At 48.5% G+C, this 27,589-nt stretch overlaps 1 protein-coding gene across 1 annotated transcript in view; it reads right to left on the bottom strand.

Annotated features, from left to right (window-relative positions):
• Positions 1 to 27,589, bottom strand: part of F5 (coagulation factor V) — a 145,242-nt gene that overhangs the window by 17,328 nt on the left and 100,325 nt on the right. Inside the window, exons 22-24 of the mRNA XM_029603432.1 lie at positions 17,245 to 17,389; positions 15,829 to 15,977; positions 14,311 to 14,493 (exon numbers count right to left, since the gene is read on the bottom strand). Of these exons, the coding sequence (XP_029459292.1) occupies positions 14,311 to 14,493; positions 15,829 to 15,977; positions 17,245 to 17,389 (477 nt within the window). The remainder of the gene's footprint in view (positions 1 to 14,310; positions 14,494 to 15,828; positions 15,978 to 17,244; positions 17,390 to 27,589) is intronic.

The following is a 27,589-nucleotide window of genomic DNA, read 5'->3' as shown; positions in this document are numbered from 1 at the left end:
AGTAGTTAGTTGAAAGTGGACTAGTAGTCGCCCCTCCAAATCATCCTGAAGTGGTCAACGGTGACCCGACAAGATGATTTCCATAGAGAAGTCAACGTAAATCCTGTCCCACTCTCGCAGCAAGGCCTAGGGTTCTATTCCTGGTACTTTTTGATCCCCAAAAAATCCAGGGGAGTTCGTCCAATTCTGGACCTACATGCTGTCAACAAGTACCTACAGCGAGAGAAGTTCAAGATGGTAACCTTGGGCTCGCTTCTACCTCTTCTGCAAAGAGGAGACTGGCTCTGTTCTTTGGACCTTCAGGACGCATACACACACATTGTGATAACTCCAGCTCATCGCAAGTACTTCAGGTTTTTAGTAGGCCCAAAGCACTATCAATACTGCGTGCTTCCGTTCGGCCTAGCTTCGGCACCACAAGTCTTTACCAAATTTCTCGTGGCTGTCGCAGCTTTTCTCAGGAAAGAAGGTGTTCACGTCTACCCCTATCTGGATGACTGGAAGCGAGCCCAAGGTTACCATCTTGAACTTCTCTCACTGTAGGTACTTGTTGACAGCACGTAGGTCCAGAATTGGACGAACTCCCCCGGATTTTTTGGGGATCAAAAAGTACCAGGAATAGAACCCTAGGCCTTGCTGCGAGAGTGGGACGGGTTCTATTGCTCTTAACTGGAGAAGAAGGGAAACCTCCTGCTCCAGAAGGACAGAATGGTCGGATACTCTCCATGCTTGCAGAGGTGGTGAGTCTGGTGGAAGAGCAAGAAAGTTTAGGTGGTAACTCTGAGCAATGATTGCTAGCACCCATTGGTCGGTTGTGATTGATTGCCACATGCCATGAAAGTGGCACAATCGACCTCCCACTGGTATGCTTGGCAGAGGAATCAGGCTGCTGCTCTCCAAGTGAAAGTCAAAAACCTGAAGCAGGTCCCGGCTGGGGAGCTGCTTGCGGCTTTTGCTTTCGGGCCTCGCGAGGCTGAGGTTTTTGAGAAGGCCTCGTAGTTCGGGACCTTGCTGGTGGAGAATAGTATTTCCTTGGACGGAAGAATGACTTCTTAGAGTCCTTCCTAAAGGGCTGTCTTGAGGGGAAGTCGGAAGGTATCGATGAGAGCTGTTTAAGGGTCTCATGATGGTCCTTTAATTCAGCCACTATTTGCTGGATCTGTTCACCGAACAGATTGTCTCCTACACATGGTAGGTCAGATAGCCTGTCTTGAACTTCTGGCCGAAAGTCAGAAGATTTGAGCCAGGCCCATCGTCTTGCCGAAATGGCAGCTGCAGACACTCTAGTAGAGGTGTCGAAGATATCATAAGCTGTTCTTATCTCATGCTTTCCTGCTTCAAATCCCTTGTTGGCAAGGATTTGAAGCTGTTGTTGGAATTGTTCAGGCAGGGTTTCAGAGAAGTCCTGTATCTGCTTGAAAATGACCCTATTGTATTGGGTCATATACAGCTGGTAAGCAGCAATTCTGGAGATGAGCATGGTCCCTTGGAACACTCGTTGACCAATATTGTCTAGGAACTTGTGTTCCTTAACAGGAGGGGTAGATGAGTGAGGCTTCATCCTTTTTGCTTTCTTCTGAGCAGATTCCACCACAACTGAGTGGTGGTCGAGCTGAGATTTTTGAAAGCCAAGGGCTGACTGTACTAAATAGGTAGTGTCAGCTTTTCTGTGGACTGGAGCAATGGATCCTGGGTTTTCCCAATTCTTTTTGAGGAGGTCAAGAAGAACTTGAGGAACGGGAATAGAAGTGATCACTTTAGGGGCATCCAGGAATTGGAGGAGCTCCATCATCTGGTGCTTATCATCCTGCTCCGTCTGAAGCTGAAAAGGGACCAACTCAGACATTCCTTCACAAAATTAATGAAAGAAACGTCCCCTGGAGGAGAACGCTCTCTACTTTCAGTAAGAGAGGGAGGTGAAGGGAAGTCATCACCCCAGGTGTCATAAGGATCAGCAGACTGACCTGTAGGACGAGAAGGGGGTTGGATACCCGAAGGCCCCGGCTGAGGCTAGGAGAAAATCGAAGGAATCGCCGGGGGCACCGTGGACGGCCTGAAAGGCATCGGTGCCGGTATTGAAGGCATCGATGGCGCCGATGTGCGTATTGCTCCCGATGAATGAATCGGTGGTGAGGGACGAAATGGCATCGATGGCTGAGGCAATACCCCCGAAGGAGGAATGCGGAACGGTGTTTCTCCTCCCGATGAAGCTGTCAACGGGGAACGCACCGGAGCCATCGGAGACCCGGGAATCACCAGTGGAAGGGCGGTCATGAGCGCCTCCATCTGGGATAGCAGTGGTGCCAGCGCTGCTGTCATCGGATCGGTGGTCGGTTCCACTCTTGGTGCCGGTGTCGGAGGGACCTGGAGCCGTTGCATCGCCTTGTCGATGGCCTCCTGGACCAACCGATCCAGTTCTTCCCGGAGACCTGGAGCGAGCAGCCCCGGCTCCGTGACGGAAGAGGGAGGCGGAGGCCCAGTTGGAGGGACCACCTTTATAGGTGGAATCGCGACTCCCAAACCCCAATTGGGTGAGGGTGGCCTCGATGCCCCGGTCGCAGGAATGGTTGATGCCATTTCTGGACGGGGCTTCTTCGATGGTGGCTCGGACGGTGGCGAGGTCGATAATTTCGCTCCCTCGACGGTCCGAGACTTACGATGCCGATGGCGATGTTTCTCCCTACGATCCCCTCGATCTTGAGGGGGAGTAACGGGAGTCGATGGCCATGAAGACGTCGATGGTGGATGGTCACCGGATGGAGGTCGATGCTGGTGCGACTTCAACGGTGCCGGTTCCGATGACGTCGATGCGATGGACGGCGTCGGGGTGTGAGCACAGAAGAGGAGTCCCATCTTCTCCATTCTTGCTTTGCGACCTTTTGGTGTCATGAGGGCACATTTGGTGCAAGTCAGGACATCATGCTCACGGCCTAAACACATTACACAGACTCCATGAGGGTCTGTGATGGACATGGTACGAGTACAGTCTGGGCACCGACGAAACCCCGACGCCATGGCCATCGAAAAAAATCGAGCCGCGGTACGGTCGACGGCCAGTAGGCCGTGAGGGCCAAACTCGACGGTAATCGACAGAAAATGGGTAAAAACTTACCGGAGTACCGCGGCCCGAGAAAAGTTAGAGGAGGGACCCCTGTGGGGCAATTTAAGTTTAATTAACTCCGTGAGGAAAATTCCTGTCAGGAATCTCTTCAGAGCTCCTAAACCGCGAGGCTACTGCTGCGCGGAAAAAAGAAGACTGAAGGGGGACCCCTGCTGGCTGCAGGGTTAGTGCCATGTTGGGCATGCCCAGTAGGGGCCAGTCAAAGTTCTGGAAACTTTGACAGAAGTTTTCCGTGATTGGGCTCCAACCTGATGATGTCACCCTTATGTGAGGACTACCATCCTGCTTGTCCTGTGAGAAACTCATTTACATAAAAGGTAAGAGAATTTGTTATCATATAGATAATGTCCCCACAAATATCTCTCCGCAAGCACTAAGGGGGCCAAGTATGCCGGAGTAGGCATTTTAGTAGCAAAAGATTTAATACATGAAGTATTGGCTTTAAACACTGACCCACATGGGCGTTATGTTTTTTTTAAATTACGCCTAGGTGGGGAAGTGATCACATTAGTTACCATATATGCTCCAAATTCCAGACAGGGATCTTTCTTTAGGGAGATGGACACTTTGTTAGTACAGCATGCCGAGAGGCTGTTAATATTGTGGGGAGATTTTAATGTGACCTGCAACACCTTATTTGATAATTCCATTAAGGTGTCCACCACGCCTAAATCAGCCCACCAATCCCTTGCATCACTGATGAAGCGATGGGTTTGAAAAATATATGGAGGCAAAGGCATCCATCCACTCATACTTACTCCTATTATTCACATGCACATCAATCTTATTCTCGGATAGATTATTTTTTTGGTCCATACTCAACTGCAGAACAGGGTAGTAAGCTTAAGGTTGGGCATAGAACCTATTACATGGACGGACCATGCGCCAGTTTGGATTGAGGTGCAGTTTATGCTTTCTCATTCTGGGCAATGTTACTGGCGGTTGAATGAAGCTTTACTAAATGATACCTCTTTCCTGACTCATCTAGAAGAGAGGCTCCGGGATTACTTCCAAATTAAATCAAAACAAATCATGCTCCACTAATAGTTTGGGAATGTTCTAAAACTGTGGTAAGGGGTATACTTATATCCCAAGCAACTTATTGTAAAAAACAGAAGGAGAAACGACGGGCCCATTTAATCAGTGACATAGCTCATTTATCACATCAACATCAATCTTCTCAATGTCTAAAAATTTATAGAAGACTGACCACTGCTAGAGTAGAACTCCAGACATTAGACTCTGAGGCCATTGCTTTTGCACTAGAGGTGACCAAGCAACACTTTTACGAAGATGGGTCTTGGTCTGGCAATTAAGGGCAGTGTTGGCCCAGAACAATATTGCTAAAATTAACAATGGTAGGGGTTCCGTCCTCACCTCCTTGGACGATATTAGGTACAGTTTTACGGACTTTTATGCTACCCTTTTTAAGGCTGAGGATAATATTCTTGAGCCGAACATTGACTCATACTTAGAGTCAATATCTCTACATCGCTCACACTAGAGCAGCAAAACTTTTTGGACAGCCCCATTCGAGAATCAGAAGTGGTATATGCCATTAAGTTATTAAAGTTGAGCAAGACGCCTGGTCTGGATGGTCTGTCCGGGTTTATTATAAGAAATGAATTCATATAGTGTCTGCACCACTGACAGAAATGTTTAACTCCCTATGGGAAACCAGTGTCTTAGCGGAGCATGCTAATGTAGCGGGTATAACGATTTTAGCGAAACTGGGGAGGGATAATACCCTCTATGGCTTATATAGACCTATATCCCTGATTAACCTGGACCTTAAGATTCTAGCAAGGATACTAGCGGAGCGTCTGAAGGTTGTAATATCTACCTTGGTCCACAGTGATCAAGTGGGTTTCATACCAGTTCGCATGGCAAGCGATAATATCCGCAAAGTGGTTGACCTAGTGGATTGGGTAAAACGTAGCTGCTACGATTCCTCCTGTGCATCTCACCTTTTTCTGGAGGCCGCTCCAAAGCCAGGGCCTCACCTGAGCAATTGTCCGGATCCTGTTCCACGGCCTGGGAGGCCTTCGGTGTTGTTCAGGGCCTACTCGAGGCCTGCTCCACACTGCAGCCTGGATGCTCTGGTGTGGGCCACACCCTTCTCCTAAGGGGCGAGCCCGCGGCTCCTCTCCACTCTTATAGAGCCAGCGAGGGACGGCCCATCTGGACTCCTTCCAGGGAGTTGCCTGCTCCTGGGGTATAAAAGCTTTGCTCCAATACTCATGCTTTGCCTTGCATTGGAGTTACACGTCTCTGGATGTCTCCTCTTCCAGCGCTCCGTCAGGCCTTCGTTGTTCGTTTCACCTTGATGTCCTGTGTCTGCTTGTTCCCTGATGTTTGTTCCTGATCCTGATGTTTTAATCTTGCTTCAGACTGCTGGTGTGCAGTAACCTGCTTCAGACTGCCGGTGTGCAGTACCTTACCCTAGACTGCTTGTGCAGCACTCTTCCTTTCCTGCGCTGGTTCCGCTCCCGCGGATGTAGGACAGGGTGGTCCGTGACCAGACCAGTGGTACTGGTTGTGTAGGGTGCCATGAGGGACAGTGCCAACGTCTGAACCTCCCACACTTCTGAGTCTACGTCTACAGTCTACAGTTCCTGCGTCATTGTCTTCAGCCCTGAACCTTTGTGTTGTCCTGTACTGGTTCCGCTCCCGCAGATGTAGGACAGGGTGGTCTGTGACCAGACCAGTGGTACTGGCTGTGTAGGGTGCCCTGAGGGACCATGCTACTGTCTGAACCCTATATGTTCTGAAGTCTACGTCTACAGTCTATGGTTCCTGAATCTTCGTCGTCTTTTTGAACCTTCGTCTGCCCATGCCCTGAATCCGGCCTGCTGCCTCTTGCCATCCCAGTGGCAGGTCCGAAAGGGCCGGGAACGGTCGGAGGACTGTTCATCACCAACAACCCACAGTTGGTTCCAGAGGCATGCAGATCCGGCTGGGGGTTGGGCTGTATCTCGCCGCCCGGATTTACGCGAGCAGGGCCTTGCGCGCCGGCGCGCCTATTTTCGATAGGCCGCCGGCGCGTGCAGATCCCTGGGACTCGCGTAAGTCCCGGGGTTTTCAGTCGGGGGGGGGTGTCGGGGGGCGGGGCCGATCGGCGCGGCGCTTTGGGGGCGGGATGCGGCATTTCGGAGGCGGGCCTGGGGGCGTGGTTTCGGGCTGGGGCGGTTCGGGGGCGTGGCCGCGCCCTCCGGAACCGCCCCCGGATTGCGTCTCCCTCCCTCAGGGAGGCGTAAATCCACGGATAAAGGTAGGGGGGGGTTTAGATAGGGCCGGGGGGAGTGGGTTAGGTAGAGGAAGGGAGGGGAAGGTGAGGGGAGGGCAAAAGAAAGTTCCCTCCGAGGCCGCTCCGATTTCGGAGCGGCCTCGGAGGGAACGGAGGCAGGCTGCGCGGCTCGGCGCGCACCGGCTGCCCAAAATCGGCAGCCTTGCGTGCGCCGATCCTGGATTTTAGAAGATACGCGCGTATCTACTAAAATCCAGCGTACTTTTGTTCGCGCCTGGGGCGCGAACAAAAGTACGCGAACGCGCCGTTTTTAAAAATCTACCCCTTAATTTGAAACTTATTGTGAACATACTGATAAAATGAGGGGTATAATATCCAAAATGTATTCTTTATTCAATGTACATTCGCCATACGTCTTCCCATATATCATAGCGTGGACTAAAGATTTAGGGGAGGTATTGAGTGAAGATGACTGGGATGTAGTGTTTTATAAAACAGTGAAATGTTCTATCTCTGCGGCTATACAGGAGCATTGTTATAAAATTTTATATAGGTGGTACTTAACCCCGGTTAGACTTCATGCCATGTTTCCCAATATAACCGATAAATGCTGAAGGAATTGTGGGCTGACAGGCACTTATATACACATTTGGTGGACCTGCCCTAAGGTGATACCCTTCTGGGAGAAGGTCAGAGACTGGCTAGCAGTCTTAGTGGCAGAGGGTGATCCCTTAGTACTTAAACATGTTCTGTTAAATGTACAGGTAGAGGGGATTTCTATAGCCCAACAAACATTTAGCTTGCAGGTATATTTGCTGCCCGATGTGAATTGGCAAAGGCGTGGAAGCAGCTTGATCCTCCGTCTTTATCGGCTGTGATTCATCGGCTCCATTTTCATTATCGAATGGCATATCTCACTGCTGTGAAACATGCCAGACTTGCAGCTTTTCAAGCAATATGGGAACCAATGGAGGAGTGGCTAAAAGGCCAAAGCTCAGTAGGATGAATAGAGCTTTGTATTATTTTGTCTCCTCTGTCTTATCTTACTTTTACAGGACTACAGTTTTTAGGATGTGGAATTGCTTATTATAGTTTCTTAATACATTCTGTTGTATTTTCTTTTAATGGGTACACTGATCTTGGCTGGACAGTCGGGGAGGGGGGTGGGATTTAAGGTGTAATTTGAATTTAAGGTGTAATTCGCATTTGACTGTTTATATATACAAAATGTTTGACCAATTATGTACATAACGAACTGTGTGTTTTCAACAGTCATGTCATGTTTTTTATGGTCAATAAACCTTTATAAATTAAAAAAAAAAAATTTGATTAAAAAACTTGATCAAAAAACTGGAGACCGCAACTGTATTCAACCAACGTAAGCACTGAATGCCGGTACTATAGATGCTCTAAGCTATGGGTAGGGCAATACCCGTAATCACATGGAATAGAGGACCGACTCATGGGCGATTCCTTGGCGTCTCTCTTGGCCAGCCATGGGCGGGATGCTGAATCCATCTGTCTACACTAAGGAAAACAAAATTATCAGGTAAGTAATTTCTCCATTTCCTAGCGTGTAGCCAATGGACTCAGGACCAATGGACTCCCAAAAACGGGGCGGGAGGCTACCCGCAGTCCTGTTAGCACCACCCTCGCAAAGGCTGTGTTCTCCCAGGCCTGGATGTCCAGGTGGCAGAATCTGGAGAAAGTGTGTAAGGAGGACCACGTTGCTGCTCGACAGATGTCGGTGGGAGACAGTAGTTTAGTTTCTGCTCAGGCTACAGCCCTGTAAGCTGCCCTGATTACTTCCTTGATCCAGCGGGCTATGGTAGCTCAAGAAGCTGCTTCACTCTGTTTCTTCCTCCCGTGAAGAATAAACAAGTGATCTGTCTTGCGCACCAGTTTCGAATGTTCCAGATACCGCACTAAAAGTCTACCGACGTTTAGATGGCGAAGAAAGCGGTAAGGAGATGGATTGGTTCAGGTGAAACTCCGAGATTATCTTTGGTAAGAACGAGGGAACGGTGCGAATCTGCACTGTTCCTAGAGTAAATTGAAGGAACGGTTCCCAACAGGACAGCGCCTGTAGCTCAGAGATGTGATGAACAGAGCATATCACCACCAAGAATACAGTCTTTAGTGTTAATAGGCGAAGGGACAGACTATGCAATGGTCTGAAGAAAGGCCCTGCCAGAAAGTCCAATACCAAGTTGAGGTTCTATAGGGGAACCGGCAACTTTAAGGGTGGTCGTAGATGTTTAGCCACTTTTAGGAAACGGGCCAAGTCCAGATGTGTCACCAGACAGGTTCTGCCCACTTCGGATCTAAAGCAGGAGAGGGCTGCCACCCGGACCCTTCAGGGAGCTGAGAGACAGTCCTTTGTTCAGGCCATCCTGTAAAAATTCTAGGATCATGGTGATCTTGGCCATTCGAGGGGGCACCCCATGCTCCCCGCACCAGGCCTCAAATATTCTCCAGATCCGTATGTACCTCAGGGACATTGAAAACATCCGCACGAGGAGCAATGTGGCAATTACTTCCGCCAGATATCCGTGCTTCGTCAGGCGAGCCCTCTCAAAGGCCAGACCATAAGAGAGAATCGAGCTGGATCTTCGAGAAGAATCGGGCCTTGCCGGAGAAGATCCCTGTGCAGGGGGAGGCAACGTGCGCTCTCCACGAGAAGCCTCTGCATGTCTGCATACCACAGGTGCCTGGGCCAGTCCGGGGCCACCAGAAGGACTAACCCCCTGTGGTGTTCGATCTTGCGGATGATCTTGCCCAGTAGAGGCCACAGGGGGAAGGCGTACAGTAAGTCCTCCTCTGGTCAGGTCTGGACAAAGGCATCAATATCTTGGGAGCAATGATCTCGCCTGCAACTGAAGAACCAGGGAAACTTCACATTGTGAGATGTAACCAGTAGGTCGAAGGATGGAAGGCTCCAGCGATCTACTAGGAGATGGAAGGCTCTGGTCGACAGCATCCATTCCACTGGGTCCAGGCTTTCCCTGCTGAGAAAGTCTGCTCTGACGTTGTCTTTTCCCGCGATGTGGGAGGCTGAGATCCCTTGTAGGTTTAACTCCGCCCATTCCATAAGGAGGTCTATTTCCAGAGACACTTGGTGGCTCTTAGTTCCTCCCTGGTGGTTGATGTAGGCCACCGTTGTTGTGTTGTCTGACATCAGCTGGATTGCTTGTCCCTGGAGCCTGTGGCTGAACTGCAGGCATGCTAATCTGACCACCCGCACTTCCAGACGGTTTATGTTCCAGTTCACCTCTTCCTCAGTCCATCGCCTCTGGGTCATCAGTTCCTGACAGTGAACGCCCCATTCCTGGAGGCTCACGTCCATCGTGAGGATGATCCAGCTTGGTGGGGAGAGATACCCTTGCTTAGGTGAATTTCCTGTAGCCACCGCTGGAGATGAGAGCATACTTTCATCTGTAGGTGGAGACGAATCAAGTAGTCTTGAGACAATGGGTTTCAGCGTGACAGAAGGGAGTGATGGAGAGGCCGCATGTGTGCCCTCACCCATGGTACTACTTCCAGGATTGATGCCATGAGGCTGAGGTCTTGGAAATTGTCCCACATCTTGAGGCGAATTTGTGTTCATCAACCGACGTATTTGGTCCATCACTTTCCTTCTCCTTAAGGGAGGAAGACCTTGTCCTGCTTTGTGTTGAATTGGGCCCCCAAGTACTCTAAGGACTGGGAGGACTTGAGGCTGCTCTTGTCCATGTTCATGACCCAACTCTTGTCCATGTTCATGAGCCTCCAGGTTAACCAGCAGGGTCAGGTACCTCCTGCAGGAGGTACCTGACCCTGCTGGTTAACCTGGAGGCTCACTTCCAACAACTTCACCCGGATCAGCCAGTTGGCCAAGTAAAGGTGCAACAGGATCCCTTCTTTCCTCAGTGCCGCTGCCATGACCACCATAATTTTGGAGAATGTTCTGGGGATGGTTGCCAGGCTGAAGGGTAATGCCCGGAACTGATAATGTTGGCCCAGCACTGCAAAACGTAGAAAACGGTGGTGGTCTTGAGGGATTGGAATATGGAGGTAGGCCTCCGAGAGGTCCAGGGAGGTTAGGAACTCTCCCGTTTGCACTGCTATTATGATGGAACGAAGAGTTTCCATGTGGAAGTGAATTATCCGTAGATGACGGTTGACGCTCTTGAGAAACAGGATGGGTCGGTATGAGCCCTCTTTCTTGGGCACGATGAAATAGATGGAATAGCGCCCCATATTTACTTGGCGTGTAGGTACCGGAGTTATAGCCCTCAGACCGAGGAGCCTTATCAGTGTGGATTCCACTGCCAGTTTCTTGTGCAGGGAGTGGCAAGTAGAGATTACGAGGAAAATTAGTTTTTCGGGTTTCAACAAAAAACCACCCCAAGCATTAAAATTAATTGTAATACACCCCCCCCCCCCCCACCATCTCGATCCCTCTCCAAGACTTACTAACATCCCTGGTGGTCCAGCGGGGTCCCGTGAGGGATTTCTCCCTCCGTGCTGTCTGACTTTTGGGCCTGCCTCGATCAAAATGGCGCCGATAGCCTTTGCCCATACTATGTCACAGGGGCTACTGGTGCCATTGGTCAGCCCCTGTCACATGGTAGGAGCAATGGACAGCCGGCACCATCTTGTGCTAGTGTTAGTAAGTCTTGGGGAGGGATCGGGATGGTGGGGGGGGGGTTGTATTTAATGTATTAAAGTTAATTTTAATGCTTGGGGTGGGTTTTTTTGAGCTTCGTTTCCCGCATCGTTTTTTGGGCCGGTTTAGTTTTTCCCCGTTTAGTTTTCCCAAAAAACTAACCGAGGAAAAACGAACTTTACCCCGAAGCGTCCGACTCAAAAAAACGACACAGTAGAAAAACGAAGCTCATCTCTAGTGGCAAGGTGACACCATGAACCTGTCCTGAAGGATGCTGTGGAATTCGAGAGCATACCCTTCTTGTATGATGTCCAGTACCCATTTGTCTCATGTGATGTCGACCCACCGCTGATAGAAGAGGGAGAGTCAGTCCCCTATCTCCTCTTCCCGAGGATGAGTCGGCCCAACTTCATTGGGGAGTTCGGGTCGAACCTGGGCCCGAACCTTTTCCTCTTTTTGGTTGTCGGTTCCGAAAGGACTGAGACCTTCCCAAGGGCCAAGTTGACTGAAATGACGAGTTTCTGTAGGGCCAGAATCGCTGGGAGCCCCTGGCCCAACCCCTCATGGGTGAGGGGCGCTGTGACCTCTTTTTCTTATCTTCTGGTAGCCTGGGCACTGGAGATTCGCCCCACTTACTGGCTAGCTTCTCCAATTCACTTCCGAATAGGAGGGATCCCTTAAAGGGCATCTTTGTGAGGTTTGCCTTAGAAGTTGCGTCCGCTGACCAGTTTCGCAACCATAGCTGTCTTCTGGCCGCCACCACTAAAGCTACTCCTCTGGCCGAGGTACACACTAATTCCGAGCTTGCATCTGCCAGGAAGGCTCGGTGAGATGAGTGTTGAAAGAAGACTTCACCCTGGAAGCTCGTGATCCCCCCAGGAGGAGCCTGTAGGGATCCAGCCGCTGGGATTTATGAAACTCTCTGAAGACTACTGAAGGTCTGGATGCAGGCGCCTCCTGCAGGTCGTGGATTCCAGATGACTGGCGCCTCCAGCTGGTCGTAGGTAGTCCGGGAGTAGAAGTCGAAGGTGAATCCAAAGCCGGTCCAGGGGTCGAAGTCCAGAGAGGGGTCCAAAGCCAGCCCAGGAACAGAAGGGAGAGAGGTCTGAAGCCAGTCCAGGAACAACACCGAAGGGTCCAAAGCCAATCCGAAGTCAACGCCAAGCACTCACCACAGCCGGTCCGAAGGTCAGGAGCCAAAGAGTCAATCCAGCGAGGAAGGAGGAGCAGAAGCGGGATGAAGAAACAAGCGAGACCAGGAACAGGAAACCAGGCTTCCCTGTACGTACCTGGATCAGTCCAGACAGTGGGTTATGTCCCCAATCCAGCAGATGGAGTCTGGACTGATCCATGGTACTACAGGAACGAAAATTAGCAGGTAAGTAATAATTTTCTTACAAGCCTCAATACCAAGGCAAGGTCTGAGGAGCAGACCTTGCCTTAAATACCTAAACTTGAAGGAGGAGTCTCATGAAGGAGCCACAACACTTCCTATAGTGGCCCCTTTAAATCCTATCTTCAGCCACGCGCGGCTCTAGGAGGCCCAGCGGGGGGCGGAGTCATCAGGATGGCAGCCATCTTGGATGCAGTACAGCCGCGAAGAGACTTTCAGTGGCGGCTGCCAGCTCCTGCGGGCGTCCCCGGCAGAGCCCGACGCCGCGGGTAGGTGCCCGGCCCCGGTTGCGGACGGCGGCCGTAACACTTCCTGCAATTTATCACAATCTGCTTGTGATTTAACTACTCTGAACAATTTTGTATCATCTGCAAATTTGATTATCTCACTCGTATTTCTTTCCAGATCATTTATAAATATATTGAAAAGTAAGGGTCCCCAATACAGATCCCTGAGGCACTCCACTGCCCACTCCCTTCCACTGAGAAAATTGTCCATTTAATCCTACTCTCTGTTTCCTTTTAGCCAGTTTGCAATCCACGAAAGGACATCGCCACCTATCTCATGACTTTTTACTTTTCCTAGAATCCTCTCATGAGGAACTTTGTCAAACACCTTCTGAAAATCCAAGTATACTACATCTATCGGTTCACCTTTATCCACATGTTTATTAACTCCTTCAAAAATGTGAAGCAGATTTGTGAGGCAAGACTTGCTTTGGGTAAAGCCATGCTGACTTTATTCCATTAAACCATGTCTTTCTATACGTTCTGTGATTTTGATGTTTAGAACACTTTCCACTATTTTTCCTGGCACTGAAGTCAGGCTAACCGGTCTGTAGTTTCCCAGATCGCCCCTGGAGCCCTTTTTAAATATTGGGGTTACATTTGCTATCCTCCAGTCTTCAGGTACAATGGATGATTTTAATGATAGGTTACAAATTTTTACTAATAGGTCTGAAATTTCATTTTTTAGTTCCTTCAGAACTCTGGGGTGTATACCATCCGGTCCAGGTGATTTACTACTCTTCAGTTTGTCAATCAGGTTTTCCGTGAGGGAAAATGGCGCCGCACCAAACTGTGCGCAAGATGGTGCCCTGGACCGCCACATGGAGAGTCCACCGAGCCTGAAACGGGGTCTAGGCCACCGGGGGGCCACTCAACCCGCTCTGAAACCCCCTTCCCTCGCCCGCACGGGATCGGGAATGATATCAGTACGGCGTGCCGAGCAAGTAGACCAGAGGAAAGACTTAGCAAAGCCCTTCCACGTCTCTGGTTCAGAGGAGTTCTTCTCTACTTACCTGGTCTCAGCACTCCAGCTGAGTACACAGACGGTCTTCGGCCGTGGGGGGGATAGAGAGGGCTTAGGCCTTCACTGCCGCACTCAGCTACTGTACCCGCTACCTTTAGCTGCTTCAGCAGCAAAGTCCACACTGGGACCCGGCTACGGGGCAAGGCACACCTCTGAGAGATCTTGGAAATAACCTCAGGAATCCTCAACTGGGGCCTTAGGTATCACCGCAGGAGAGCGGGGCTCGATCTTCTTTTCAATTTGAAGGTAAAATTTTCTCCTTTGGATTAGTGCTGCAATCCCACTAGACACCGCTGCTGATGTGGGGATAGCGTCCACATCTGCTAGGAGATGGAGAGATACTGAAGGGCTGAGGTCACTGCAGGGGTGTATCTAGGGTGACGTCAACTTTGAAACCTGACTCCGTCTCCATCTGCTACCAGGGGAACACATAATCCCATTGGGTCCTGAGACCATCTGACTACACGCTAGGAAATAAAAAAGCTGCCTGCCCGAAGGATGCCCATCCGAGGGAACAAGGTTAACCTGGGCTCCAGGAGGTTCCTAAAATGTTTGTTTGGAGCATGGTATTCTGCAGTGTTTCACTGTACCTTCTCCAATGATGTTGATTCATCTATATAAGGTTGCCAGTCATTTCCATTAGCACTATAATGGATGGCATACGCTTTCACAAACATTTCAGTACTCAGGCTCCAGGCACCCTGGGTGATGATTCCAGTTATTCTCTTGGGCTGGAGAAGATCAATCTGTAACCATTGCTGGTTGTTATTTGCCTGTGACCAATGACAAAAAGCATGTAGTGAAAAAACAAAAAAGTATTCACTGTGCAAGATTCCAGCAACTCTACCCTGGGAGATAGCTATTGGATAGAAACTATTGGTATAACACTTTGCTCCCTCTCAACATTTGCCCCCTTTGCCCACCCTCCTTCTCCTCACTTTCCTCTTTTTGCATGCATGCTCTCTCACCATGTTTGCTATTCATTGGACTCTACTGTCCTCTCTTGGCCTGCTCTGCTTCCTTTACTCCTCTCTTTCTTGCCACATCTGCCACTCATATCACTTTTCCCTCTGTCTACCCTCCTCCACTTTCATTCCTCTGCCTCTCCATTAGTACGACACAACTCCTTGCATGGAGGAGTGTCATGGATTCTTCCAAACAGCACCTCCTGTTGCCTAATGGCTTTTGAATTTCCCTACTGGGAGTGCACTCAGGAGTATTCAGGGCCACTGACTTTTTGTTGCTAGAAGCAAGAAAGGTGAGGGAAAAGCCCAGCTCCTGTCAACAATTGCCAGTGCTACTGACAGTTCCACACAGGCTACAGATATTCCTGGTTGGGAGTGGGGAATGAAAAGTGGATCTCTGTCCCCAGTGCACTGACGGCCGACCCCAGAAAGGTTTAGTCCAACAACAGTTGCTTCAGAGATGGGGAAGAGAGGCTCCTGCTACCCATATGGGAACTGTAGCAGTGGAGATGACAGCTAATGCAAGTGATCCGCTCTGCTAATGCATGTGTCACCTGCTCAGTGTGGAAGTGCTGAAAGTTGTGGGAATTTCATTTTTAAAGCATAAGCAAAAATGAAATTTCAATATGGTTTGTGTTAAGAAATCTGAACTAAGTGGTCTGGTGTAACTCAGCTAAACACAAACCTCATAATTCCAAGCATTCAGCTAGAGCTGGCTCGGTAGAATGGTGTCAAGAATTTGAGCTGAGATGACCTAATAAGGATTAGTCTGGCCCTGCTCCAACAGTGACAAGAGAATAGGGCAGAAGAAAAGGAGCAATAATATTTCCATACTACATAAGCCAACCAAGTCAGCAACTGCAAAATGCTCAGCCCCCTCAGGTATCTAACTGAAATAAGCTATACATTTGAAGCAAAACTGAACATTTTTCTTTCTTCTGATATTTTTGTGGCAGATCTGTGGCCTTCAGTGATGTTTATCCCTGGCTGTTTTGGCTATTAGCGCCACAGAAGCCATTTGAGACTTGCAAAAAAGCTTTAGGCCTTAAGCTGCTGGAGGTCAAAGGTTTTCTCATGGGACAAATCTGATTTCCTATCTAATGCCTGCTCCCATTTTGTGTGTATCCAGGAGATGCCTTTCACCTTTGCTTGCCAGGCATTAGCAGAGCCCTGCAAGTTAAGACGGGCATAGAAAGGATTCCAGGTATAGAACCACGAAGTGTAAACGGAGGTGGCTGTGATCTGTTCGTCTTTGATGCTTCCACTTTCCATACCCAACGGCACAAAACAACCTATTAAAAAAAATAAAGAAGATTGTTTGTCTCCTTCCTATAATTCAGCAACTAGTTTACAACAGCAAATTCAAAAGGTTGTGTTTATTTATTTATTTAAAATTGTTTATATACCACTTTTGCAACCAGGTTTGATCAAAACGGTTTACAAGTTAACATATACATAATAAAACCATAACTGAAATCATATCATAACACATAAATTGAACATAAAAAACAAAAATACCAAAAACAATGCTAAAAGTAACAAATTCTTCATAGCTACAGTGTGCCAGCACTGGTTTATTTGGAATCATGAAGTGGGGGCCAATCTGAATGCTATAGAAATGTTCTTGAATTCTTTGTGAGTTGTTATTTGTCTTAGGGAATCTGGGACTGAATTCCAAAGAAGGGGGCCAGCAATAGAGAAGACACATCTCCTGGTTATGTCAAGTCTTGCTAGACGGACAGTTGGGACTTCAAGCTAGTTTTTGTCAAGGGATCATAAATGCCTATTTGGTTTATATATACATAAAGATGTGCATAACCAGATAGAGGAATGACAGTGTATTAAGTTGTGTATGATGGAAAGAAGTTTGTATTGAAATCGGACACTGACGGGAAGCCAGTGCAAGCCTTGCAATATTGGTGTTATATGATCTCTCCGAGAAGAGCCTGTTAGAATACGTGCAGCTGTATTTTGGATTAATTGCAAAGGACAAAATGCAGTGTAGGAAAAACCAAGGTAAAGTGAATTGCAATAGTCTAGACTGGAGAAAATCAAAGATTGGATCACCATATGGAAGTCTTTAGGGTATAGTAAAGGACAAAGATGTTTTAGCATATGGAATTTGTAGAATGAGTTTTTTTACTGTTGTGGAAATGTGATTAGACATGGATAGGGTGGAGTCCAAGATTACTCCAAGGTTACGGGCTTTGGTTACAGTAAAGATGGAGATATCATCAAGAAACAGGTGAGAAGGAGGACTGCAATCAGATTCTGGAATAGTAAGCCATGTTTGTTGACCCTTCCACATGTTCAGCTGGACCTGGTAACTGCACCACTTTGCTCATTTTTCACTAGAGTATACTGGGCGGTAAGCACATCTTTTAAATCAGTTATTTTTAGGCTTGGGTCATCCACTCATCACCCAATCACCTTCAGAATGGAGTGAAGTCTCTGCTTGGATTTTGGGACTGCAAGAGGAGCCCTGCAAAAATAGTCTGGACCTATTTTAAGGGTCAGAGAATTTTAGGACAAAAATTTGTTGCAACGCTAGAGAGTTACCTTCTGTTTCACAGCCCAGCAGCTCCATGCGCAGGGTTGGTCTGCTCCTGTACTTTGTTGGATACACTCGGATGTATCTTGCAATGATCGGTGGGTCAAAGGTGTTCTCTCGTATACTGGAGGCATCTGAATTACCATCAAAGATCTGGGGGGGGGGGGAGAAAGTGCAGTAAGGATTCTCATCTGAGGACATGCACCAAACATGGCAATGGAACATCCACATCAGGTCATGTCTTATGAGCACGTTTTTACGCTGTTTATTTTTCTATGGTTTTGCACAGCTAGCTCTATCCCAGCTGCCTGTGGATGCTGTCCGCCCTGTTCTGACTGGGACCCATTGGACTAGTGTGATAAAATCTAGGGAGCCCAGCACAGAATGATCAGCCCCTGGTTTATAACTTTGAACATGTAGTTTGTTTCAAAAATTGTATTCACCAAATGTGCATCATGCATTAAAACTCAAGCAACAATGCTAAAAAGCTGACATATATTTATTGAAGCTTAATAAGTGTATTCACTAACAGGAATTTTGATCAAACTTTCTGTGAATCTGTAGCTCCTCAGATTTTTCGGGCAGTGCTGGGAATCTGCCTCACATTTAGAAAAGATCAATCTGCTGCACCCAGAACGTGATTTAATTTGAACTTCAAGTGGTGCCTGTCTGGCAAGCCTTCTGCCGCCTGTTTTTTGGGTCCCAACACAAAGGCAGAGAACCACCAGTGTGGAAGGAGGCAGGCTTTCATCCTTTTCCCCGTCTACCCCTTGAGGCTGAGGGAAAACTTCCACAGCATTCCCAGTCCTATCAGGAAGCTATGAAAAGTCATTCCTGAAACAAGGATTCCTTATAATTTGGATTTACCCAGCATCTATCAACTAGAGTGCTTTACAACCGAAGTGATTAATACATTCCAGAAGCATAAATGCAGTCACCTCATGACCCTTTGTCAACTCTCTTCCAGTTGTCACGACATCAAGTCACTCTCAGATCACAAGGGCAGTGCCCACCATTTTGTTCCTTAAAGCTTGTAAAACTGTATCTACAACCAACAGCCTCTTGGGAAAGAAATCCTCTCCATGAACTGTGTGAGACACAGAAGGAAGTACTCTGTCATTTGGAGCATAAGTTACTTACCTGTAGCAGGTGTTCCGAAGACAGCAAGATGTAAGTCCTCACAGGTGAGTGTCACCATCAGATAAGAGCCCTGGTTGGAAACTTCATTGCATGCGAAGGCTAGGGGCTTGAAGGTGAGATGGAGCAATGTTCTACGATTCTGTATAAGGAGTGTGGTAGAATTTCTCAACCAAATTGGATCCCTGATGGGCAAGTCATGAAGAACTGGGAATCAAACCTGTCTTGGCCAATATGAAGTATGAAAATCATAGTTCCCTCACCATTCTGAGTTTAAGTAGAATCTTCATCACTAGAAGAACTGAAGGATATACATAGGAAGACCCTTTCCCCAGTCCATGGAGAAGTCATCCAAGGCTAGTTCGTTCTTTGACTTTCATCTCAAACAATTCTGAGGGACTTTCTTGTTTAAAGGAGATGCAAACAGATCCTTGTTGGGTATTCCCCATCCACAGAATATCTGGTCTGCTACCCCTTCATCCAAGTACCACTTGTGTGGTTCCAGGTACTGGCTCAGTTTGTTTGCTAGAACATTCTCCTTGCATGGCATGTGACTCTGAGTGTCATCCTTTGCATGATGGCCCAGTTCTACATCCTTATGCTTCCTGACACAGGAGTTACTGTTGTGGTTATGTGTGTTTTGGTGGATCCTTGGGTGCTGTGGAGGTGACAACGCCCACAGGGAGGAGCCCCGTGAGGAGCCACAGCATTGGACTAGACTCGTGCTACACAAAACACAGAAAAATGTTCTTTTATTAGACAGCTAGATGGTAGCCACCAGGTGGCAGTAGTGAGGTAGTCTGTAGTTGCAGTCCCAGGGACCTCAGCAGAGGGAGCCCTTCTCTCCACGATGACGTCAGGAGGTTCTGTAGCAGATATCCCAGTGAGGAGATACTGTGGGTGAGACAGACTGAGAGGTTAGAGTACTCACTGAGAATAGCTGTTGGTATGCGATTCCACCAGATAAGTAGATGAAGGTAAAGGCACCGAGGCAGGGAGAGCAGGCCCTCGAGGAGGGAGTACCTGTTCCCTGAAAGGCAGCTGAAATAAAGCAGAGGGCCCCCGAGGAGCAGGTACCCAAGTTAGTCGATACCCCGAAGAGAAAGCTTCCAGCAGCAGTACAGAAGCGGCAGAGTAGCGTAGACAGGAACGGATTCGAGACCTTGTTAACTCGGGGAGCTAGCAATTCAATGAGGCTGATATACCCGGATAGCGTGACGTCAGCAAGAGGGAACGCCCTCGAGGTTCGCGCCAAGGGGTGTGTAAAGACGTGGGTTGCGCGTGCACCCTAGTAGGTACCTGGGAGGAGCAATGGCGGGAGGCTGCACATAGCTGTTCTGGAGATCTCCAGAGAGGTCGGCTTGTAGACGCTGCAGTAGCCATCTTGCCCAGGTAAGCGGGAGGAGCCGAGATTAAGGTGAGGCAAGGGGGGAGAAGCCATCGAAGACCGACGGACGCAACAGTACCCCCCTTCAAAGGGTGTCCACGCTGGTTCCTAGCAGGTCTTGGTTTTTGAGGATGCTGCTGATGAAAGTCTTGTAGCATCTCTTTATCCAGGATGTTGGACATGGGTGTCTAAGAGTTTTCTTCTGGGCCATAACTCTCCCATGACAGGAGGTATTCCCATACTCTGCCTCGTCTTCTCACATCGAGAACTGCATCTACCTTGTATTCGATATCTTCCTCAGCATCAACGGATGTAGCTTCTGGTATCTTGTTGGAAAACTCACTAAGTATCAAAGGCTTCAATAGTGAGATGTGGAATGCATTGTGGATCTTTAAAGTAGATGGTAGCTTCAGACTGTAGGTGAGATTGCCCAGTCGTTGGAGAATGAGGAATGGGCCAACGAAGCGAGGAGCGAATTGAGCTGAAGGAAGTTTTAGTCTTAAATGCTTTGTGGAAAGCCAGACTTTGTCACCAAGCTTGAAGTCTGGAGCCTTGCAATGATGAGCATCGTATCCTTTCTTTGCTCGCAGTCGTGCTTTAATAAGCATCTCTTTTGTCTGAGTCCAGAGTTGTTGGATATCTTTGGCAGTGGATTGAGCTGTCGGGGACGACACTGTTAATGGAAGTGGCAGTGGTGGCAGTGGTAGTCGTCCATAGACCACTTCGAATGGTGTTGATCCAGTGGATGTTGCTGGATGAGAATTTATGGCAAATTCTGCCCAGGGCAACAGTTCGCTCCAATCATTCTGGCGAGTGTTCACGTAAGCACGAATTAATTGCTTGAGTGTCCTGTTCATCCTCTCTGTTTGCCTGTTGGATTGAGGATGATATGCCGATGTAAAGTAGAGGGCAATATCGAACTTCTTACATACGGGCCGATACAGTAAGGACGCTTAAGAAAGAGTGTGGCAGTGCCGGCACACCCTCGTTTGCCGCATGCACAATTTGGTTCACATACCGCTCGATACAGTATTCAAATGAGACGCAAATGCAAGCGGCGTCCAAAGCGCGTCCATTTTACTGTATAGAGTGGTATACAGCGCCTATACAGTATCTTGGGTGCGCTGGTACCTGTCATTTCAAAATGTCATTTGAAATGTCATTCCACCAGGTAAGTGGATGGTTCTTTTCTCGCGGCTTGGACGCTGTTCGTGGACCTTTCGACGTCCGGCGCTCAAGTTCCATGAACGTCCGAAGTCGCGTCATGGACGTCCAGCTGGGCGCTCAAGGCAGCGGGAAGGTCCACAAACGGACACCGCGACCTCGGACGTTCATGGACCTTGAGCGCCCGGTCGGACGTCCGAAGTCATGTCTTGGACGTCCAGCTGGGTGCTCAAGGCAGCGGGATGGGCGCTCAAGGTCCATGAACGTCCAAAGTCGTGTCTTGGACGTCCAGCTGGGCGCTCAAGGCAGCGGGAAGGTCCACGAACGGACGCCGGGACCTCTGCTCTAACTCCTATCTTATATCCAGCTGTGTGGCAGCGCACAAAAATTATTTAACAGATCAATGTGGCAAGAAAGGGAAAGATAAACCTCCTCCACTGTTCTGAGTTAACTATCAAACTTTACTCACAGCTAATTATTTTTTAAATTTGTTTCAATGCAGATATAAGTGAAACACAATCTGTGACATTTTAAAACAGAAAATATATACAGATTGAAAAAAGAAGCATGGACATGAGTTAGGGTGAGACAGACATACATGGATCAGCAACACTGTTATTCTCAAGTTTGTATTCTTTATGGACGCCTATCTCTACAGCGCCCGTAAATCAGCTATGTGTTCTTATTTCAGCGTCTACTACAGCCTTATTCTAGACGCAGGAGGAAGGCTCCGTATAGCCACCCGTAGAGGCTCCATATAGGAGTCCGTAGATACTTCGTATAGGCGTCCGTAGAGGAACCGGAGCCTCAAGACCAGAGCCTCAGGACGCCTAGTGGATGCCCATCTCTCCGTAGAGGCGTCCGTGTCTCTGCCTTTACGGGCGCCTATCTTTACGGACGCCCATCCCTCCGGCATCCGTAGAGGCGTCCGTATCTCCGCCTTTACGGACTCCAATCTTTACGGACGCCCATCTCTCCGGCGTCTGTAGAGGTGTCCATGCCTCCGCCTTTACGGACGCCGATCTTTATGGATGCCTATCTCTACAGCGCCCGTAAAGGCGTCCATGTCCGGAGCCTCAGAGAGGCCCAGAGATGGATGGATGGTACAGTTAAATCGAAACATATCACGTACATCCTCCGGTCTTGCTGCTGGGTTCTCTGGTCGGATGGGTTCTCCTTGCTGCTGGCCCCCCCTGTTCACCTCTCCAATCTGCCGAGCATTTCGAGCATTTCTCATTCGAGCATTTCTCATTCTGCTTCTCAACCGAATGAAAAATAGCGCCAGAGCAATAATGTACATGTTGTCCATGGTGCTGTCCGGTACGAAGCTGACCGAACACCACACTAACGCCAAGGTAAGGGTACGCGGTAAATCTGCAGGTTAAAGACGCGGCCAAATAGCTGGTTAAAAAGGCGATAATATGGGCGCACATTACTGTATCGGAGGGAATAGCTAATCCGATCATTAACATAACATATACATGCGGCGGGCGGAAAGGGATACGTGTCCATTTCAGTAAGCGGTAAGGACGCGTAAAACCGGATACTGAATCGCAGGTTAGTCATACGCGTCCAAAATGTGCGTCTAAAGCGGGTTAAAAACAGGGTAACCGCGGCCGCACTTTAATGTATCGGCCCGATTGTGCCTTCCAGACGTTTGCTGTGAATTGAGCTCCACGATCAGAGACTATGTGCTTAGGCAAGCCATGCAGGTGGAAGAATTGCGAGATAAATAGCTTGGCAAGCTCCATGGCGGTGGGTAAGTCTGGGAGAGCCACAAAATGTGCCATCTTCGAAAACCAATCAACGGTCACCCAAATGGTGTTATTTCCTCCAGAATCTGACAAATCAACCATGAAGTCAGTGGTGATATATGTCCATGGTTCTTCTGGCACTGGCAAGGGTTGAAGTAGACCCCATGGTCAACCCGGTGGTGTCTTCTGTTTAGCGCAGTTAGCACAGGAAGCAATGTAGGAGAATGTGTCTTCCTTCATGGTGGGCCACCAGTAAAAGGTTTGAAGCTTAGACAGGGTTCTACGTTGACCAGGATGTCCTGAAAGTTTGGAGTCATGGGCCCAAGCCAATAACTTTTTCCTGAGGTGCTTGAGTTTCCTGCAGGTACTGAGTGAGTAGCTGCCAATATGACCTTCTCGGGGTAAATGATGTGTTGCGGTTCTTCTGGAACATCCTCGGAGAGGAAAGAGCGAGATAGAGCGTCAGCTCTGATATTCTTAGTTCCAGGGAGATACTTGAGCACAAAGTTGAATCTGTTGAAAAAAAGAGACCATCTCGCTTGTCTATGATTCAGGCGCTGTGCATGGCGGAGGTACTACAGATTCGTATGGTCTGTGAAGACCGTTATTTGATGTTGTGCTCCTTCGAGCCAAGGGTGCCATTCTTCGAATGCCAGTTTTATAGCTAGGAGCTCTTTATCTCCTATTCCGTAATTTTTCTCTGCAGAAGAGAAGCAACGGGAGAAGAATGAGCACGGTTATGGAACCTTTGAATCACCAGCTTGGCTTAATACGGCCCCTATGTCAATGTCTGAGGCGTCGACCTCCACGATGAAAGGCTTGGAGGGGTCTGGGTGTCGAAGACACGGCTTGTGTAAAAAGGCATCTTTTAACTTCTGAAATGCTGTTATAGCCTTTGGAGACCAATTAGCAGCATTGGCACCTTTCTTTGTCATAGCGGTAAGCGGCACTGTAAGTGAAGAGTAGTTTTTGATAAAGGTCCTGTAATAGTTGGTGAAACCTAAGAAGCATCTGAGAGCTTTTAACCCTGTGGGTTGTGCCCAATTCTTGATGCTCTCCAGCTTCTGTGGGTCCATTTGAAAGCCTTGATTAGACACAATGTAGCCTAAGAAAGGCACTGACTGTGAAATTCACATTTGGATAGCTTGGCGTAGAGATGGTTCTCACGGAGCCTCTGAAGAACTCTCTTTACATCCTCTTGGTGAGTGGTCATGTCTTGAAAGAATATCAAAATGTCGTCCAAGTAAATGACAACACATTTATAGAGGAGGTCCCAGAAAATGTCGTTCACTAAATTTTGAAAGACGGCCGGGGTGTTGCACAGGCCGAAGGGCATCACTAGATATTCAAAGTGGCCGTCCCGAGTGTTGAAGGCTGTCTTCCACTCATCACCAGCTCGAATGCGAAGTAGGTTATAGGCTCCTTTCAAATCCAGTTTGGAAAAGATTTGAGCTCCTTGTTGCCTTTCGAATAACTCTGAGATCAGAGGTAAAGGATAGTGATCCTTTATTGTTATCTCATTAAGGCCCCTGTAATCTATACATGGGCATAATGTTCTGTCCTTTTTGCCCACAAAGAAAAAGCCTGCGCCAGCAGGGGACTTAGATGGTCATATGAAGCCCTCTTGGAGGTTCTCCTGAATGTATTCAGACATGGCTTTGTTTTCTGCCACAGACAGGGGGTACACTCTACCCTTGGGTGGCTCTGTATTAGGCTTCAGGTTGATGGCGCAATCATATGGTCGGTGAGGTGGAAGAACATCTGCAGCTTCCTTTGAAAAAACATCTTGAAAAGATGCGTACTGAGTCGGCAACCCCGGCATTACTGGAGTGGTAGGCATACAGGGTAATGGTTCTACCTTCATCAGGCACTTCTTATGGTAGTCTGGAACCCATCTTGACAGTTCCAGTGTGGCCCAATCGAATTGAGGCATGTGCTGCTGTAGCCAAGGTAATCCCAGTACTATAGGGTGCATGGCCTTCTCTAACACGAAGAAGGAGATTGTCTCTGAATGGAGGGCACTGGTACGCAGGCACATTGATTCAGTGCGTAGTGTTACTTCACCCAGTAAGGGCTCTCCATGGATGGATGAAAGAAGTAGTGGAGGCTTCATAATGGAAGTGGGGATCCATAGATGCTCCACTACTCATTGAAGAATGAAATTGCCTCCTGCCCCGGAGTCCACTAGGGCAAGAGTCTGATACTTTAAGGGTCCGCAGATCAAGAATACAGGAAGAGAGAGCGGAGGAGAAGGGGTGGTAAGACCTAAGAAGAGTCCTCCCGCAGGACTTAGGGCAATTTTGGACAGCATGGCCAGCTTGTCCAGAGTACATACACAGCCCTAGTTTCTTCCGCGTTCTTCTCTCTTTTGATGTCAGTTGGCTGCGGCCTAATTCCATAGGCTTCTCTTTGCTGGCTGCTGGGACCGTAGGCACAGACGTGGGTATAGGCTTGACTCAAACTTCGCCCAGATAGGGTCTCCTAGGCATCTTGGTCTCTTGGACTTTGTCGCGAAGTCTGCGATCAATCCTGGTTGCCAATTTCACTAGTTCAGCCAAAGTCTCAGGGATCTCTCGAGCAGAGAGTTCGTCTTTCAGACAAGAGTTCAGTCCTTCAGAAAAAGAGTGTCTTCAGACACCTCGGGTCCCAGGATAATTCAGACACCAGTGTCTTGAACTCAATGGCAAAGTCAGCAAGTGGTTTGTTCCCTTGCTTCAAGTGAACCAAAGAAGATCCTGCAATGGTATACTGGGCAGGATCATCAAAAGATTTAAACAGTTCGAGGAAACCTTCAAGGTCATGAAGAATCGGATCCTCGCGCTCCCACAGCGAAGTGGCCCAAGTCAAGGCTTGTCCATCTAGGTATAACAGGATATATGTAGTCTTAGCATAGGCTGTGGGGAAGTGACCAAGTAGTAATGCAAAATGCATGCAGCACTTGTTAATGAAGTCTCTGCATCTCCAAAGTTCTCCCGAGAAGCGGGTAGGAGCTGCTAGCGGCATGGTGATTTTGACCATTACATGAAGTGGAAGGCGAGATCATCTGTTTGTGTAGTAGATTAAATGCAGCGGTCAGTCCCTCCAGCACAGTCTGCTGTTCGGAGATCCGCTGAGCCAGGCCTGGAATGGCCTGCAATGCAGTGAGCTGAGTCGGATCCATGGAGTTAGCAATCTGTTGTGGTTATGTGTGTTTTGGTGGATCCTTGGGTGCTGTGGAGGTGACAACGCCCACGGGAAGGAGCCCCATGAGGAGCCACAGCACTGGGCTAGACTCGTGCTACACAAAACACAGAAAAATGTTCTTTTATTAGACAGCTAGATGGTAGCCACCAAGTGGCAGTAGTGAGGTAGTCTGTAGTTGCAGTCCCAGGGACCTCGGCAGAGGGAGTCCTTCTCTCCACGATGACGTCAAGAGGTTCTGTAGCAGATATCCCAGCGAGGAGATACTGTGGGTGAGACAGACTGAGAGGTTAGAGTACTCACTAAGAATAGCTGTTGGTATGCGTTCGCCCACTCTCCTGCAGACTTTACTGAATCAGCCCGTCTGTGAGTGTACAAACCATTTAAATCCAGAGAACATAGCCAATCATTTTGAAGAAAGGGTGCCCAGAGATATCGTCTTGAACTTTTCTCTTAGTAAATACTTGTTCGAGACCTTTAGGTCTAGGATAGGATGGTATTCCCTGTTTTCTTTGGTATTAAGAAATACTTGGAGTAAAATCCCTGCCCTCCTTCCCCTGGTGGGATGGGTTTGACTGCTTTGATCTTTAAGGGGCCGATGCAGTATCGGCACGTAGAAAGTGGGTGTTCAATGCTGAGCGCCCGCTTTCTTAACGCGTGCCCAACCACCTCTCCCAGGGACCCGATGTCATATTTAAATGACCTGCCACGCTAAAAAGGATGTGCTAGGGAAAACTGTGCAGCCCTAGCACGTCCTTGACATCAGGTGCCTAGGAGACATGGCTGGGCGCTCAGTCTGACCTGCCCTAAGGTCCCTCCCCCCAAGGTCTGGCCCGCTGGACAAGCAGTCTGAGTCAGAACCAGGGGGAGGGGTGGGGGGGGGGGGAGTTTCAGTACCTGAATGGAGATCCTTAGGAAAGCCCTTTGAAAACTTCTTCTCCCTCCCGCAGGCTGGATACCCCTACAGGAGAACCTCCTCCGGCATGGCTGTTCCCGACTGGTCCTTTTCACTGACATTTGTCAGGACCAAGGACAGAGCTTCTAAGCCTTCCCTCAGTGCTTTGCCAATACCAACTAAGCAGAACCTTTTGCTTTCATCGGACAGGAGGAACTAGAGAATGTTGTCTATTGGTGTTCGATGAAGGATGATGCATCCTCAATACTGATGCACCACCAGAGACCAGCACATCTCCTGTCCCCTTGATGTTGAGGCCTCCAATGCCGATGCAGATGACATCCAATGGGCTTTTCTATGAGCTTTAGAAGGATTTTATGGCCTCTGGAAATCCTTAGCACATGTGGAGTATCCTAAGATGTTGTGCCAAACCCCAAGGCACAGCACACATTTGTCATGGGGGTCTGTGACCAACAAAATTTGGCTGCACCCAGGGCACTTTGAGAAGCTGCTGACCTCTTCTGTTTGGTGGACATCAGACGAAAAATAGTCAATGTGAAATCAAACTATTCAATTTTGAATATAAAAAAAGGCCTGACCGACAACGTTTTGATACACCAGTATTGTTGTTCATGTGGCCAAGTAAAAATAAAGAAAACTTATGGGAGACCAAGATGGCTGCCATGCTGTGAGGAAGTGAAGGCAGCAGCTCCCGGCCTGTCGAAAGTTTCTTGGTTTTCTCTGTAATTTCCTTAGATGTTTTTCTTTTGACTAACATGCCGCATACAAAAAGAAAAGCTCACCTGCGAGAGGGCTTACCTATTCCCGATGACACT

This window comes from Rhinatrema bivittatum, chromosome 5 (genome assembly GCF_901001135.1).
Source record: "Rhinatrema bivittatum chromosome 5, aRhiBiv1.1, whole genome shotgun sequence".
NCBI lineage: Eukaryota > Metazoa > Chordata > Amphibia > Gymnophiona > Rhinatrematidae > Rhinatrema > Rhinatrema bivittatum.
The sequence above is the reverse complement of the archived record's forward strand: the minus strand, read 5'-3'. Positions and strand labels throughout refer to the sequence as shown.